Here is a 15308-nt window from a genome sequence, read left to right as displayed (position 1 = left end):
TATAATTAAATTTTAAAATAAAAATATGCCCTAGCCAATGACAACAGACATCATTAATCCTGTCCAATGGTTAAAAATAAAAGGAGTAAATGTGAATGAACTGTGAATGTAATTAAATACACATTTGTTATTGTTGGAAAAAATGATCTGTTAATTGAATTTTGTTTGTGATTCGTCAAAAATTTATACTAAATAATTATTGTTTATTAAAAAAAACTAGCAATGTGTACATAATAATATGATAAATTGATGAGTGAATACAAGTGAAAATATTACAGAAAAAAACTAAAAATCTACTAACTTGTAAATAATAAGATTTACTTAATTTCATAAAAGCAATGGTTATTTTGTTAAAAAAGATACAAAATATAGATATAAAATGAAAGAGAATCAATTAATTTTAACTTCATTTATTTAAGAGTGTAAATATAATTAATTAAATTTAACTTCAATTATTTAGCAGTGTTTAACCTAGTTAAACATTAAGTCCATTTTACATGATTTTGACAAGTTATTAGTGCTTAATCTAAGATTAGTCAAATTTACTTTCGTTTCACTCCCGCAAATTGTTACAAGGTTTTTTTCAAGTAAATTTTAAAAGTCATTTCTTTTCTGTGTGCCCAGTGAAATATAACTTCAGCATATTATAACATACTATATTGACATTCATGATTTCATAAATGTTATAAATATGTTTCAGGATCACTGAAAGGAAGATACATGCAGACTTACAATGAACTTGTCGCACTGTGCCTGTTCAAAACTGTCTGATTTGCTCTCGAGTTTGAATTGATCGCTCTTGCCGTTTTCTCCGTAGACCTGCAGAAACACCTGAGCATCCGTGCCGGCACCTTTAATGTCTGACGTGAAGATCCACAGAGACCAGGGGAATTCTGAAAAAACATACAGTGCATACACACAAATATTAATTCATGAATTTGTGAGTCTTGATGGTGTAAGGCACAGGTGTCAGTTTCAGGAGGGCCGCAGCTCTGCACAGTTTAGTTCCAACCCTAATTAAACACAACTGATCCAACTAATTGAGTCCTTTAGGCTTGTTTTAAACCTACAGATAAAGCTGCGGTCACACTGAACTTTTCTCCCTAAAGACTTCCATTCATACGCACGCGAATGCGTCAGACCGGAAATGCAAGGTCATGCATCAAGTTTTGCAGGTCGCTGCAGTGCAAAGTTTAAGTTTGGTGAACTCTGACCTGCAAAATCGTATCACCTGAGACCAATCAAGTATCATAGCATGACCTCTCTGGACAGAAATTTAAAATATGGAGCAATTGCTCGCTTTTTAAATGTCTAACCATCTTGTATAATCCCGCCACTTTTCTGAGTGAAAAACAACAGAATTTCGCAAGCTCAAACTGTAGTGTTACCCCAGCTTAAGTGTATTGGAGCAGGGTTGGAACTAAACTGTGCAGGGCTGCGGTCCTCCAGGAACTGACTTTGACACCCCTTAGTGTAAGGTGTATTTTTATATTTAATTAATGACATTTTTATCCATTTTTCTTTAAGCATTTATATTTTTTTTTTTTCATTTTATCATTTATTAAATAACTTTATTCAAATCCATTTTATTTATATATTTTTATTTATTTTGTGCTATTTTATTAAATTATTATTTTTTTATTTGATATTGTTTCATAAATGTTATTTTTGTTTAAAATTTTTGTTTTACATTTTATTATCATAGTTGTATTTAATCATTGATTTTATATTTTTTGTTAAACGCATTTTATTATTTTTGCAGTTTTTATTGATATAAATGTATATTTTTTTAAATTGTCATTTTATTAGTTTTGGAAATAATTTATATTTATACGTGATATTATTTAATAATTTACATGTAATTTTTTTATTTCGTTATTATAATTGTATTCTTTTATAAGTTAATATTTTAACCAATATGATTTTCTTAAAGATTGTATTTTATTATTATTATTATTATTATTATTACTGTATTTTATCATTGATTTAATATTTTTATAAATCTTTACTACTATTTCAGTTTTTATTAACATACTTTTTATAATATATTTTTATTAAATTAAAATTTTATTATTTTGTAAATAATTTATATTTTTACGTGATATTACTTTATTAGTTACAAGTGATATTCCTTTGGATTTAATTATTATAATTGTACTCTTTTAGTCATCATTTTTACAAATATGATTTTCTTTATTTTGAATAGAATAAAACTGATCATAACATTTTTGGGAGTACTTAACATGTTTATGAATACATTTTATTGTGAATGTTTTATGAATCTATTAATGACCAAAAGTTACTTCTTCTTTTTTTTATTTGACTACTTTTATAAATGTAGTTTAGCAGTTTTTTAATCATGTTTTCTAATATATTTAATTTTTATAATTAAACATTATTTTATAAACTGAATCTTATATTTATAGAAAAAAATAATATTACTGTAATATTATTTTATATTTTTTGCATCATTGTTTAAAAATAATAGATCACTGCCTGTTGCGCTGCAAGTAACTTTAAATACCACAAAGCACTATCTCAGAATATTTAGTGTCTGGTTAAACTGGATTTTAAATAGTTAGTATTAAATAAGATTCTGGTCTTTCCACTGAAATATTTATGTAAATATTTATTTATTGAATTAGCAGAACATTCAAGTATATGTTAGTTTCAGCATAAAATACCACATGTTTTAAAACTTTTTGAAACTGCCCCTTTCAAGCTTTGATCCTAATTCACACCTAACACACACCTAATTCCTAGCCCCACAACTGTATTTAAACCCACTATAAAAATGATTTTTGCACAATAGGTCCCCTTTAAATGACTAAACGGCAATGCAAAGAGCTAGTATAAGTCGCTCACTCTTTTGTTTTTTCTGTCTGAGCGAGACCATCTCATAGAGTTCCCGCTCCACCAGTCCATCGCCCTCGTCTTCATCAAACCAGCGGCCACAGGGAAACACCTGCTCTAAACCTGTGAACGGGCAGTACACCGTCACCTGAAGACAAACACACAGGAGGACATCACATGTTGAATAAAGACTCGTTACAAAACTTTTATGTTGTGATTTATTGCTGGAGCTTTATTCACGGTATTATCATAATATTAATCTAAGCTGAGAAAAGACTACGGTAACAAATATAATAACAAAAAATACTTTGCGCATTGATTTATTGGAAACACCTTACTATAAAAGTCTCATTATTAATAGTTAGATAATGGATTAACATCCACAGTAGAAAAATGCTTTGTTTATAACAGATTCTGCTATTTATTTATTTATTTGTTTGTTTATTTGGCAGGGACAGTGTACACTAATTAGCATTTCTGCAAATGCACCAGAATTAGCAAATAGGCTATTTTTTTATCTGTTGTCCGTTGTCATCTGTTGGATATTGTTTTTTATCTTTTATAAAAAGTCTACTTTTACAATATGACACATGTAAACCAGTGCAGAAAGTTCTAACCAGCAGGTCCATGTCATATACAGTACAGATACCTAATAAATAACCTACTATAAATTAAAAGAATTAACGTATTAACTTTCTCCAGAAGAAAAAATATTATCAGACATACTGTGAAAATTTCCTTGCTCTGTTAAACATCATTTGGGAAACATTTAAAAGAGGAAAATAATTCACAGGGGGGCGAATAATTCTGACTGTATGTCTAAACATATGAACAGGTAAAGAAAACTCCTGATAGTCCCCAACACACCTTCTCGCAGTACCAGCCGCAGTTGATGCCAGCATTGTCGTGGCCGATGGTAACTCTGCTGAGCGGACTGAGCAGCTCCAGCAGCTCCACATTGAAGATGTCGATCTGAGCGCGCTCAAACGTGCCGCCTTCCAGGAACAGCTTACCACTGTTCTTGTTGCCTTTATGGCCGTGCATTACTAGGTGGATCTTAGAGTTAGTGCCCGCTCCACGGATGTCTCCCGTCATCACCTGTACATTATACACTATCGCTACACACACATGCACACACCCACATGAACACCAGCAAACATGCATGCATATACACACACAAATATTTGTTTTTGTGAGTTGTGGGGACACTGTGGAACCATTTTCATGATTCACTGAAAATATTATTTATTTATGATTTCATTTTCCTTTTTAACAATTTACTATTTTTAACATTTTATTTATTATTTAATATTTTTATGAACAGAATATTTTTATTATTGACCTTATTAATTATTACTTAAATGATTCGTTCAAAGCAGCTGACTCGTTTTGAAACTACGCAAGTGATTTTTTATGAACCAATCACTGACTCAAATGATTCACTAAAAATTCAAGCGATTCTTTAAAAATCGCTGATTCATTCTGAAACTAAGTGACTTTATGAACAGATCACTAAATCACTGACTCAAATGGTTCAATAAAACCTATTTTTATTCGAAAACGCTGATTCATTTTGAAACTACGCAAGTGCCTTTTTATGAACAGATCACTGAATCAAACGATTTAGTGAAAATTAAAATGATTTGTTAAAAACAGCTGATTAATTTTGAAACTAAACAAGTCACTTTTTAAATAGATCACTTAATCACTGACTCAAATGATTCACCGAAAAGTCTAACAATTCATTCAAAGCAGCAGATTCATTATGAAGCTAAGCAGCTATTTTTTATGAACAAATCACTGAATCACCGACTCGAATGATTCAATGAAAATTGGAACGATTTGTTTAAAACCGCTGATTTATTCTGAAACTAAGCAAATGACTTATTATGAACAGATCCCTGCAACACTGACTCAATGATTCACTAAAAAAATCAAAAGATTCATTCAAAGCAGTTGATTCATTTGTTAAAACTAAGCAGGTGACTTTTTATGAACAGATCACTGAATCACTGACTCAAATGATTACCTAAAAATTCTAACTATTCATTCAAAACAGTTTATTCATTTTGAAACTAAGCAAGTGACTTTTCATTAACAGATCACTGAATCAAATGATTCACTGAAAATCAAAATGATTCATTAAAAACAGCGGATTCATTTTAAAACTAAGCTTGTGACTTTTTTGAACAGATCACTGACTCAAATGATGCACTGAAAATTCAAAAGATTCATTCAAAGCAGCTGATTCATTTTAAAACTAAGCAGGAGACTTTTTATGAACAGATCACAGAATCACAAACTCAAATGATAAATTAAAAATTCAAACTATTCATTCAAAACCGTTTATTCATTTTGAAACTAAGCAAGTGACTTTTTATGAACAGATCACTGAACTAAACGGTTTACTGAAAATTAAAATGATTCGTTACAAACAGCTGATTCATTTTGAAACTAAGCAAGTGACTTTTCATTAACAGATCACTGAATCAAATGATTCACTGAAAATTCAAATGATTAATTCAAAACAGCTGATTCATATTGAAACTAAGCAAGTCACTTTTTCGAACAGATCACTGACTCAAATGAATCACTTAAATTTCAAAACAGCTGAATCATTTTTTAGGTAGGTGATTTTAAAAGAACAGGTCACTGAACCACACTCAAATAATTCACTGAAAATTCAAATGATTCATTTGAAACACCTAGTTCATTTTTACTTTTTAAGAACAGATCACTGAATCATTGACTCAAACGACTCATTTCATTCATGAACAAAGTTTCATTTGCATGAACACTGCTAAAACAACCATCAGGGGCAATAAATATCAAATACTCTTACTTTTGACCTACACACTCTCACACAGCTCTTACCCATTGGTTGTGTGGCACCAGCAAGCACATCTCTTTGTATTTTTCCGTCCCCTTCTGATATGTCAAACCAGGCGTCAACAGGAAACTCATAAACCTCTTTATTCCCCATGTCATCTATTATCACCTGAAACACACCATAACACATAAACACATCTTATTATTCACACAGGAGAGATAGATACAGATATTTTTCATGATGAAAGAACGTGTTTGTGTACTTTATCACAGGCCCAGCCAGCAGAAGACCCCTTGTTGTTGTGTCCGATGGTGATTTTTCTTAATCTGCCAAGATTTGGTGCCTCAATGGTAAATTTGTCTTCGTTTCCACGCTCAAAATTGTCTTTTCCTTCACTGACCAGCTTCCGCTCTCCTGCAAATATCACACAAAAACTGTGCAGAAATAATAAAACTAACACAAACCTAGTATAGCCTTACTTAAAGGTGCAGTATTAAAGTTTGATAACCAGTGTTTGAACTAGGAATTGCACTTCCGGTTTAAAACACACTCAAGCGCAGTTGCCAGATTGACAAAATCAACAGGAGTGTGCCTGACAATCGAGACTGATTAAAGGCTCATTTAAGTCAAGCTCTAAATAAAAGACTGCTTGTGTTTGCAAATCTCTTATTAGGTCAAGGGGTTGCAATGTAACCTACTCACCTAATGTTTACATTTATAACATTTATATTATTTGCTAATTAATATCTGTGTCTCATTTCGGAGTCTGCTACTGTCCACCAGCGGTCGCATTTCGGTCACGAACACATGCTTTGAGAGCCTTTCTGAATGAATGAAATCACTGTTTTCCACCAAGGCAACCCAGGGTGCTGGAATATAATTGGCTAAAGTGGCAGTGGGCGGGTTAAAGGGACCAAAACAATGACAGATGTTCCAGCACGTAACAGACATGTTCAAAGCAGAATTTCTGACTTCAGCTTTGTTTTTCAGATAAACAAGAATGTTCACTTAGGATGATTACTGATATGTGCAAAAATATTATTGTATTTTTATGCTTTAGAAAAGTCAAAAACTTACATACATCACCTTTAACTGTTAAAAATAGCTTTTTTTATTATTTAAAACCTGAAAAGCATTTGGTTATCAAATGTTTGACTAGATTTATGGCACTTTTTTTGGTTTTGTATAACTACAAAAAATATATATATAACACAAAATAATTAATAAAAAATCAAGTAATAAAAAAATCTAATAAAAAAAAATTGAATGAAATAAATTAAAACAAATGTATGAAATAATAAATGTAGGGATGTGAAAAAAATTTAAACAACAATCAAATAATATAAAATAAAAAGTAATTAGAAATTGAAAAAAATAAAACATGAATTGTATTAAATGTAAAGTTGAACAAAAAAACATTCAATTCAACATAAATTAGTTTTAAAAAAATTAGACTGATTAAAGTCATATAAATTACAAAATAATTTACATAATATATTCATAATGTTCTTACATGCAAAAACACTGAAACAGCGACAGGTTTTAGTACTGACCTGATTCCCCGAACTGTCCAAAAATATTTAAATAGACATCAGCATCAGTAATAAAGTAGTAGAAAATTAAAACTATTAAAATAAAAAAGTTAAAAAAAATTAAATAAGGTCAAATAAAATAAAGACAACAATAAAAATACAATTGAATTAAAAGAATATACAATAAATAAATAAATAAAATAAAAGTTTATTTTATTAAAAAGTCAAATTAGATTGAATAAAGATAAATGTTAAAAAACGCTTGATGATGTTCTCAAATTCTCCTGCAAACACACATTAAACCACTGACTTGTTTTAGTGCTGATCAGGAACCACAAACTCTCCAAAAAACATTACATAAACATCAAAATCAGTAAAAAAAAAAAATAATAATAATATGACCTATAAATTAAAATAAATTTAATTAAATATTGATTTAAATCGGCAGCACAGTGGCTCAGTGGTTAGCGCACTGTCGCCTCACAGAAAAAAGGTTGTTGGTTCGAGTCCTGGCTGGGCCAGTAGGCATTTCTGTGTGAAAATTGCATCTTCTCCCCGTGCTGGCGTGGGTTTCACCAAAGCGCAAAACGCCAGACGTAAAAGCGTCATTTTTAATGTAATGTTTTTTGTTTTCAAGCACCGCGTCAAAACCTTCTCCACCAATCAGATTGGCACTTTTGTTTAAATGCACGGAGCTGCTGAATTTACAGTAAATAATCTTTTCCTAATCGCTAGATCGGGAGCCATCCATGCTTGATCGAATTGCCAGTAACTTTAACAACATGTGTGTCAACTTTCTGTCTTCGTCTTCTTCTGTGTTACAAGCGGGTGTCAAAAACCTAAAGTTGTGTAGTGCCATCAAACGCCAAGGCGTGGTTTAGCATACTCTTTTGCTTGACGTCAGTGGGAATTGCTTGGGTCTGAATGCGGAAAAACGCCTCGTAAAACACTGACGATAAACGCTAACGAAAATTGTCCCAGTGAATACTGTGGTAAATTTCGACGTCTTATCAATTAGAAATTATCAGACCAGAGGTTTTGAATATCAGAAAATAGACTTTATTCTCCATAATAAAGCCGAGAAAGAGCAGAGCAGACCCCAGAGCATTCTAAAGTCTCTCCTGGACACCTTCTGAAGTCTCTCCTGCACCTTCTAAACTTTCAGTGTGTTTGTTACAATTTTTATACAGGATTATTTGACACACCCCTAAGTCTCTTTTTAACTCTTGACCATTTTTGAATAGGTTTTTAGTCTAAGGGGTCCTGCTATTCTTGGCTCTCAGCCAAAGAGCTCATGTCAACAGAGATGTTACAGGTCTATGTCAGCAAAGTATAGATGCAACTTATGCAAAGGAACTAAGTGTTTACATACATTGTCATGATAGGATAATAACTTGATAATATGTTACTCATTCTAACTTCTGACACATATAGCTTCATAGAAGTATTTAACATATATGATCAGTGCTTTACATGTTCAGTTATTCTACACAATCAGTCACTCAGCCTTCTCCTAGTGTTGCTCCTGTGCAGGCATACTTATCTTACACAGACATATCACTGTATTTTTAACACAAGCTGGCATGTTTGCTGCAAACACTATATACATTTTGTGAAGAGAAAATTAACTGCTTTACACTTAGAAAATACTTTACACTGAGAGAATAGAAATCTTCTTCAATACGAGCCTTTAAAGCATTAATGTGAGAGTGTATGGGTGTTTCCCATTGATGGGTTGCAGTTGCAAAGGCATCTGCTGTGTAAAACAAATGGAAAAGTTGGCGGTTCATTCCGCTGTGGTGACCCCTGATGAATAAAGGGATTAGGCCAAAGGAAAATGAATGAATAAATGTATGTATGTGAATGAGTGGGTATGGATGATTCCCAGTACTAGGTTGCAGCTGGAGGAGTATCCCCTTTGTAAAACATATGCTGGATAAGTTGGCGGTTCATTTCACTTTGGCGACCCCTGATGAATAAAGGGACTAAGCCGAAGGAAAATGAATAAATGAATGAATGAATGAATAAATAAAATAAAATAAAATAAAATAAAATTAAATTAAATTAAATTAAATTAAATTAAATTAAATTAAATTAAATTAAATTAAATTAAATTAAATTAAATTAAATTAAATTTAAATTAAATTAAATTAAATTAAATAAACAAAAAATAAATAAATAAAATAAAATAAAATAAAATAAAATAAAATAAAATAAATAAAATAAAATAAAATAAAATAAAATAAAATAAAATAAAATAAAATAAAATAAAATAAAATAAAATTAAATTAAATAAAATTAAATAAAATTAAATAAAATTAAAATGTAAAGTTCTTACATTCTCCCACAGACACATAATAAAGCATTGCCTGGTTTTAGTACTGACCTGTATCCCCAAACTCTCCAAAAATATTTAAATAAACATCAGCATCAGTCCCACTGCCTTTAGCATCCATTGTGAAGACACTGGCAATGTACTTGTTCTCTGCAACACACACACACACAGACTCATTAACACATATAACGTGTCGTTCATTTATTTTAAATGGACATCCAACATGTTTTATGGCCTATAACTGTACACCGCAGCATTTTCTTTCAGGTCTTTTTTTCAGATACAGCTGGTGCATCTAGTCTTTCTGTTTCAGTGGCATGTAATGTTATATTGTCAGGTATTTGGGAATGTTGGACTGGTGATATTGTGATCCCCGTCTGAAACTCTACTCTACTACTGCTTTTCTCCTAATGCTTGGTATGCAACCCGAGTCTGGTTGGTGATGTTTGAGTCCATGCATCATCTATGATCGTGATCACATGACACGTGATGTTATCTGTGCTTTATATGAAACAAGACATTAATATTATATGAAGTATTTCATGTGTCAACTTACTTAATGCACATGTTAAACTTTCATGTCAAACATTTTAATGTTTTTGCATATGCTACAGTTTAACCTAAATGTAAAATTAAATTAAATAAAATTTTAAAAGTTAAAAATTTACATTTTACAATTTATCAAAAAAACTGGTTTTATTATTATTGAAAACGTTCAAGGCAAATATTTGACTATATTTAATTCGATTTATACAAAATAAAATTAAATTAAATTAAATTAAAAAACATGTACCATTTTATTCTAAAGGCATGTTTTGTTATCGTAGAAAATCTAGGCAAATATTTGAATAAATTAAATTAAATTAAATTAAATTAAATTAAATTAAATTAAATTAAATTAAATTAAATTAAATTAAATTAAATTAAATTAAATTAAATTAAATTAAATTAATAAAAAAGTAAAAAATATTTAACAGTTTATTCTAAAGGCATGTTTTGTTATCGTAGGAAATCTAGGCAAATATTTGACTACATTTAACTAAATGTATGTAAATAAAATAAAATAAAATAAAATAAAATAAAATAAAATAAAATAAAATAAAAATTAAATTTAAAAATATATCAAACAACTTAAAAACATTTTTACATTTTATTCTAAAGGCATGTTTTATTATTGTAGGAAATCTAGGCAAATATTTTACTACATTTAATTCAATGTATGTAAAGAAAAGAAAAGAAAAAAAATTATAGATTAAATTAAACTATTTGACTAATTAGATTTTTAGCAAATAAATAAAAGTAATCCAATAAAATAAAAAAATCTATCAAATAATTTAACAAAACTGTATAAAAGGTGGTTTTATGATGCTTTGTGGTAGTAAAAAATTTTTATAAACAATAATTATCCTATATTTAACAATGGTAATATTTTAAAATACATTTTAATTTAATTAAATAAAAAGTAACTAAATACATTTGAAAAATTCTCTAGCTTAAATAAAATGCAATAGAATAAATCCTGTACTAGAAATAATGAGGTCAGACAGCATACGTTTTGGGATATCCATGGGGTTTAGACTGCCAAGCAGATATCGAACAGTTAATCCATCCCCCTCTTCTCTGCTCAGCCAATTGTTGCAGGCGTAAAAGAAGCGGAGGTGTGGCCTATTCATGTCAGTCACGATGACCCGGTCGAGGAACCAGCTGGCACTCATACCCGTGTTATCATGTTCAATTCTGCATGACAAAATGTATATCACAAGACGTATATTACAAAAACTTAGGTTACTATAAGATGTATGCAAGCATGTAAAGTACCTAAGTTTCTTTATAGGCCCAACATTGTGTGTTTTGATGCGAAACACATCTGTCTTGTTCTTTTCGAAGGCTGTTCGGCTCCTAAAACGGAGGAATAAAGCTGTGAATATACTCAAAACTAAATGACAAACAATCAAGTTTCTAATCTTTATTAAATATTATCATTTGAAATGAGACAGAGTGCGTTTAAGCCACCAGGGGGAAAACAACCGAACCTTCTCCATTGACTTTCTACAGAGGGAAGATGCCTCCTGGTCATTTCTGACCTACAACAAAAAATCTAAACAACATCTAAAAGCTGTTTTGTGACACTCAGGAACACATTTAAGTAGTTAGGTTGTTAGTAGTCTCAACATATTACCTAAACATCTGATGCTTAGTCAAACTAAACACTTGAGCAGATCTTCAGTCGTCCTCTGACTGGTTTAAATATACAATAATTTACAGAGGTCGAGTGTGCAGGAATCTTAATCAGTCTGCCAGGAAAAAGTTTGATTGGATAAAAAAAGCGGCAATTTCATCTTAGTCTCGGTCTATATACAGTTGATGTCAGAATTATTAGCCCTCCTGAATTATCACCCACCCTGTATATTTTTCCCTAATTTCTGTTTAACAGAAAGAAGATTTTTTTTCAACACATTTCTAATCTTAATAGTTTTAATAACTCATTTCTAATAACTTTTATCATTTCTAAAACATTTCTTTTATCATTGCCATGATGACAGTAAATAATATTTGACTAGATATTTTTGAAAAGTGATTGGCTGGTTTCAAACAGCATCATGGGTGGTCCTTGACCATCTAAAGGGGCCAAAGTTCCCAGACCTCCAGCCGTCATCTGAGGTGTGGCTTAATCAGTTCGCTATTAAAACTGTGCAGCAACATAAATTAAAAAAGATCTGTTAGGCAACGAGAAAATAATAATCTTTATATGATTCAAGAACACAGCCAATACATATGTACATATATATTTACTACTATAAATTACTGTTGTATTTTTTCAGGTGGGTTCTTCTTTTCTTCTGTGTTTTTCTATGAGAAATCGTTAAAGTTTCCATGAAACGAAAATTAAGTTTGTCCTTTTGTCCTGGGTGATTCAACTATAGTAAGAGCTTGAGTAGCTTGTTCAGGTGTGTTTGACAAGGGTTGGAGCTAAAATCTGCAGGACACTGGCCCACCAGGAACAAGTTTGGTGACCCCTGCCTTAAAGGACTGATAGCTCCGCCTAATGGAGTGATAGTCTCGCCCTAAAGGACTGATAGCTCCACCCTAAAAGAGTGAGAGCCCCACCCTAAAGGAGTGATAGTCCCGCCTTAAATGACTGATAGCTCCACCCTAAAAGAATGATAGTCCCAGGCTAAATGACTGATAGCTCCACCCTAAAGGAGTGATATCTCGGCCCAAACAGAATGATAGCCCCGCCCTAAAGGATTTATAGCTCAGCCCTAAAGAACTCATAGCTCCGCCTTAAAAGAGTGATAGTCCTGCCTTAAAGAACTGATAGCTCCACCCTAAAAGAGTGATAGTTCCACACTAAAGGACTGTTAGCTCCACCCTAAAAGAGTGATAGTCCTGCCCTAATGACTGATAGCTCCAGCCTAAAGGAGTGATAGTCCCACAATAAAGGACTGTTAGCTCCACCCTAAAAGAGTGGTAGTCCAACCCTAAATGATTGATAGCTCCGCCCTGAATGAGTGATATCTCAGCCCAAAAATGATAGCCCCACCCAAGGGGACGCATAGCTCAGCCCTAAAGGACTTATAGCTCCACAGTAACAAAGTGATAGTCCTGCCCTTAAGGACTGATAGCTCCACCCTAAAGGACTGATAGATCCACCCTAAAAGAGTGATAGTCCTGCCCTAAACTGATCCTCCGGCCTAAAGGAGTGATAGACCTACCCTAAATGACTGATAGCTCCACCCTAAAGGAGTGATATCTCCGCCCAAAAATGATAGCCCCGCCCTAGGGGACTTATAGCTCAACCCTAAAGGACTTATAGCTCCACCCTAAAAATGTGATAGTCCTGCCCTAAAGGACTGATAGCTCCACCTTAAAGCAGTGACAGCTCCGCCCTAAAAAACTGATAAATTCGCCCTAAAATAGTGATAGCAAATTTTGATATTGATTTTGATTGGCTAATTTATGCATTAGCAAATGAAATTTTTGATTTCTTTTGTTCGTGATCTATTAGATCTACTACACAAACACACACACACACACACACACACACACACATATATATGTATATATATATATATATATATATATATATATATATATATATATATATATATATATATATATATATATATATATATATAAATATATACACACACATTACGTTTTTATTAAATTCGTTTAGCACATTAAAAGTAATTACATTTTGGCTCTTTAAGTTTACTTGTCAGTGCTGGAGGTCTGTTAAATTTAAGCAAAAAAAATAAAAATGTCCACACGAGTCGATAAGGAGTATCAAATTTTGCATTTTATAATAAGTAAAACAAGAATTGGAATCAATTTTCAATTTTCAACCCTAGTAATAAGTCAGAAATGAGAGGTACTCAGCCTCCTTCAACAGAAAGTCAATGGAGTTGGTTGGTGGGTGTGGCTTGCAGATTATGACGCATTGAGTTCTGTCTCTTTGTGTGTGTGCAAAGGAGAAACATCTGTCACTGTCATTGACCCACAAATATCATTCTATGGTCTTCTCCGCTGGCTTCTGCAAAAGCATCTCTCTAATCAAAATGCATGAATTAAAAATCAGCCAGTATGAATTACACATCCACTCACACTGCCAAATGACTCACAACACGTCCACACAAACTTACCGATGCGATGAAACCGACACACATCTGACCTGAGATCAGCACGCTGAAAAACGCACCAGCAAACTTTGGAAATGATGACATTTAGACAGATTCAGAGATTCTGTTAAATATCATCTCGATTCCAAAATGTTGCATTCTGACTGTCGGACAGCATTAGAGTCCAAAAACGGCCCTAGTCATTTCTATTCTGCTAAAACTCGCTTTAGATGAACAGATCTGACTAATTTTGCTTAATAGATAAATCCCATGAAAATGTCAGATTACCAAAAAAAATAAATTTTGTTCCTTTATTTCAACCTAAAACTTTAACGATGTAATCCTGACACTTTTCATGTGATGCAACTTGCTATTCAAATAAATGAAATGGTAACGAATACATTGTAAAATAATACATTTGGGCAAAGATAAGCTAAAGTAGCTAACTATTCATGAATATGGGTCAAAAAACGAAAGTGATTTCAAGGAACCCAAACAGTAAAACTATCATACAGCTTTATCCTCAACATTTAAATAGCTTCTGTTCCACTTTGCTGTTTACAAGTAAAAATAAAAAAAGACTGTGATACATTTAACCATGATTTCAATAAATGTTACCCCAAACGACTAATAATTATCATTTTTCTTGCATCTAATATGTTTTATATGCAGTGTGGGGGAAAGTAACTTTAGAAAGTAATGCATTACAATACTGAGTTACTTCCCAAAATGTAACTAGTTGCGATACTTAGTTACTCTTTATGGTAAGTAACGTATTACGTTACTTTTGAGTTACTTTTGCGTTACTTTTTCTGACATGGCTGAGGCTTGATCTCTTTCAGAACTTGCAGGGGTTTTTTTTCCTTTTTTTTTTTTAAATGGACGAACTCTCCAATAAACAAAACACTGTTTAACTTTCATTTTCCTTAAAAAAAAAAGCACATATAAAAATGAATGTAGGATAATGTTATTATCAGGGAACCCCAGAGCTGTACATGCCACATACACAAATTAACAAAAGATAAAGCAATGCATTTGCTACTTTTGGACTTTTTGCCTTATTAAAAAGTAAAATTACTTTCCTTTTTCCTTTTCTTCCATCTATTAAAAAATGCAGGCCCGGTATGCCATCATAA

The 15308-nt window shown here is 31.8% G+C and overlaps 1 protein-coding gene across 1 annotated transcript in view; it reads right to left on the bottom strand.

The window, feature by feature from the left end:
• The window catches only part of loxhd1a (lipoxygenase homology PLAT domains 1a), a 114264-nt gene that overhangs the window by 81968 nt on the left and 16988 nt on the right, over positions 1 to 15308 (bottom strand). The window contains exons 3-10 of the mRNA XM_021468985.3: positions 11369 to 11449; positions 11103 to 11287; positions 9602 to 9700; positions 5946 to 6097; positions 5728 to 5851; positions 3721 to 3971; positions 2866 to 3001; positions 733 to 893 (exon numbers count right to left, since the gene is read on the bottom strand). Coding sequence (XP_021324660.2) covers positions 733 to 893; positions 2866 to 3001; positions 3721 to 3971; positions 5728 to 5851; positions 5946 to 6097; positions 9602 to 9700; positions 11103 to 11287; positions 11369 to 11449 — 1189 coding nt within the window. The remainder of the gene's footprint in view (positions 1 to 732; positions 894 to 2865; positions 3002 to 3720; positions 3972 to 5727; positions 5852 to 5945; positions 6098 to 9601; positions 9701 to 11102; positions 11288 to 11368; positions 11450 to 15308) is intronic.

Source organism: Danio rerio, chromosome 21, assembly GCF_049306965.1.
Source record: "Danio rerio strain Tuebingen ecotype United States chromosome 21, GRCz12tu, whole genome shotgun sequence".
Classification (NCBI taxonomy): domain Eukaryota; kingdom Metazoa; phylum Chordata; class Actinopteri; order Cypriniformes; family Danionidae; genus Danio; species Danio rerio.
The sequence above is the reverse complement of the archived record's forward strand: the minus strand, read 5'-3'. Positions and strand labels throughout refer to the sequence as shown.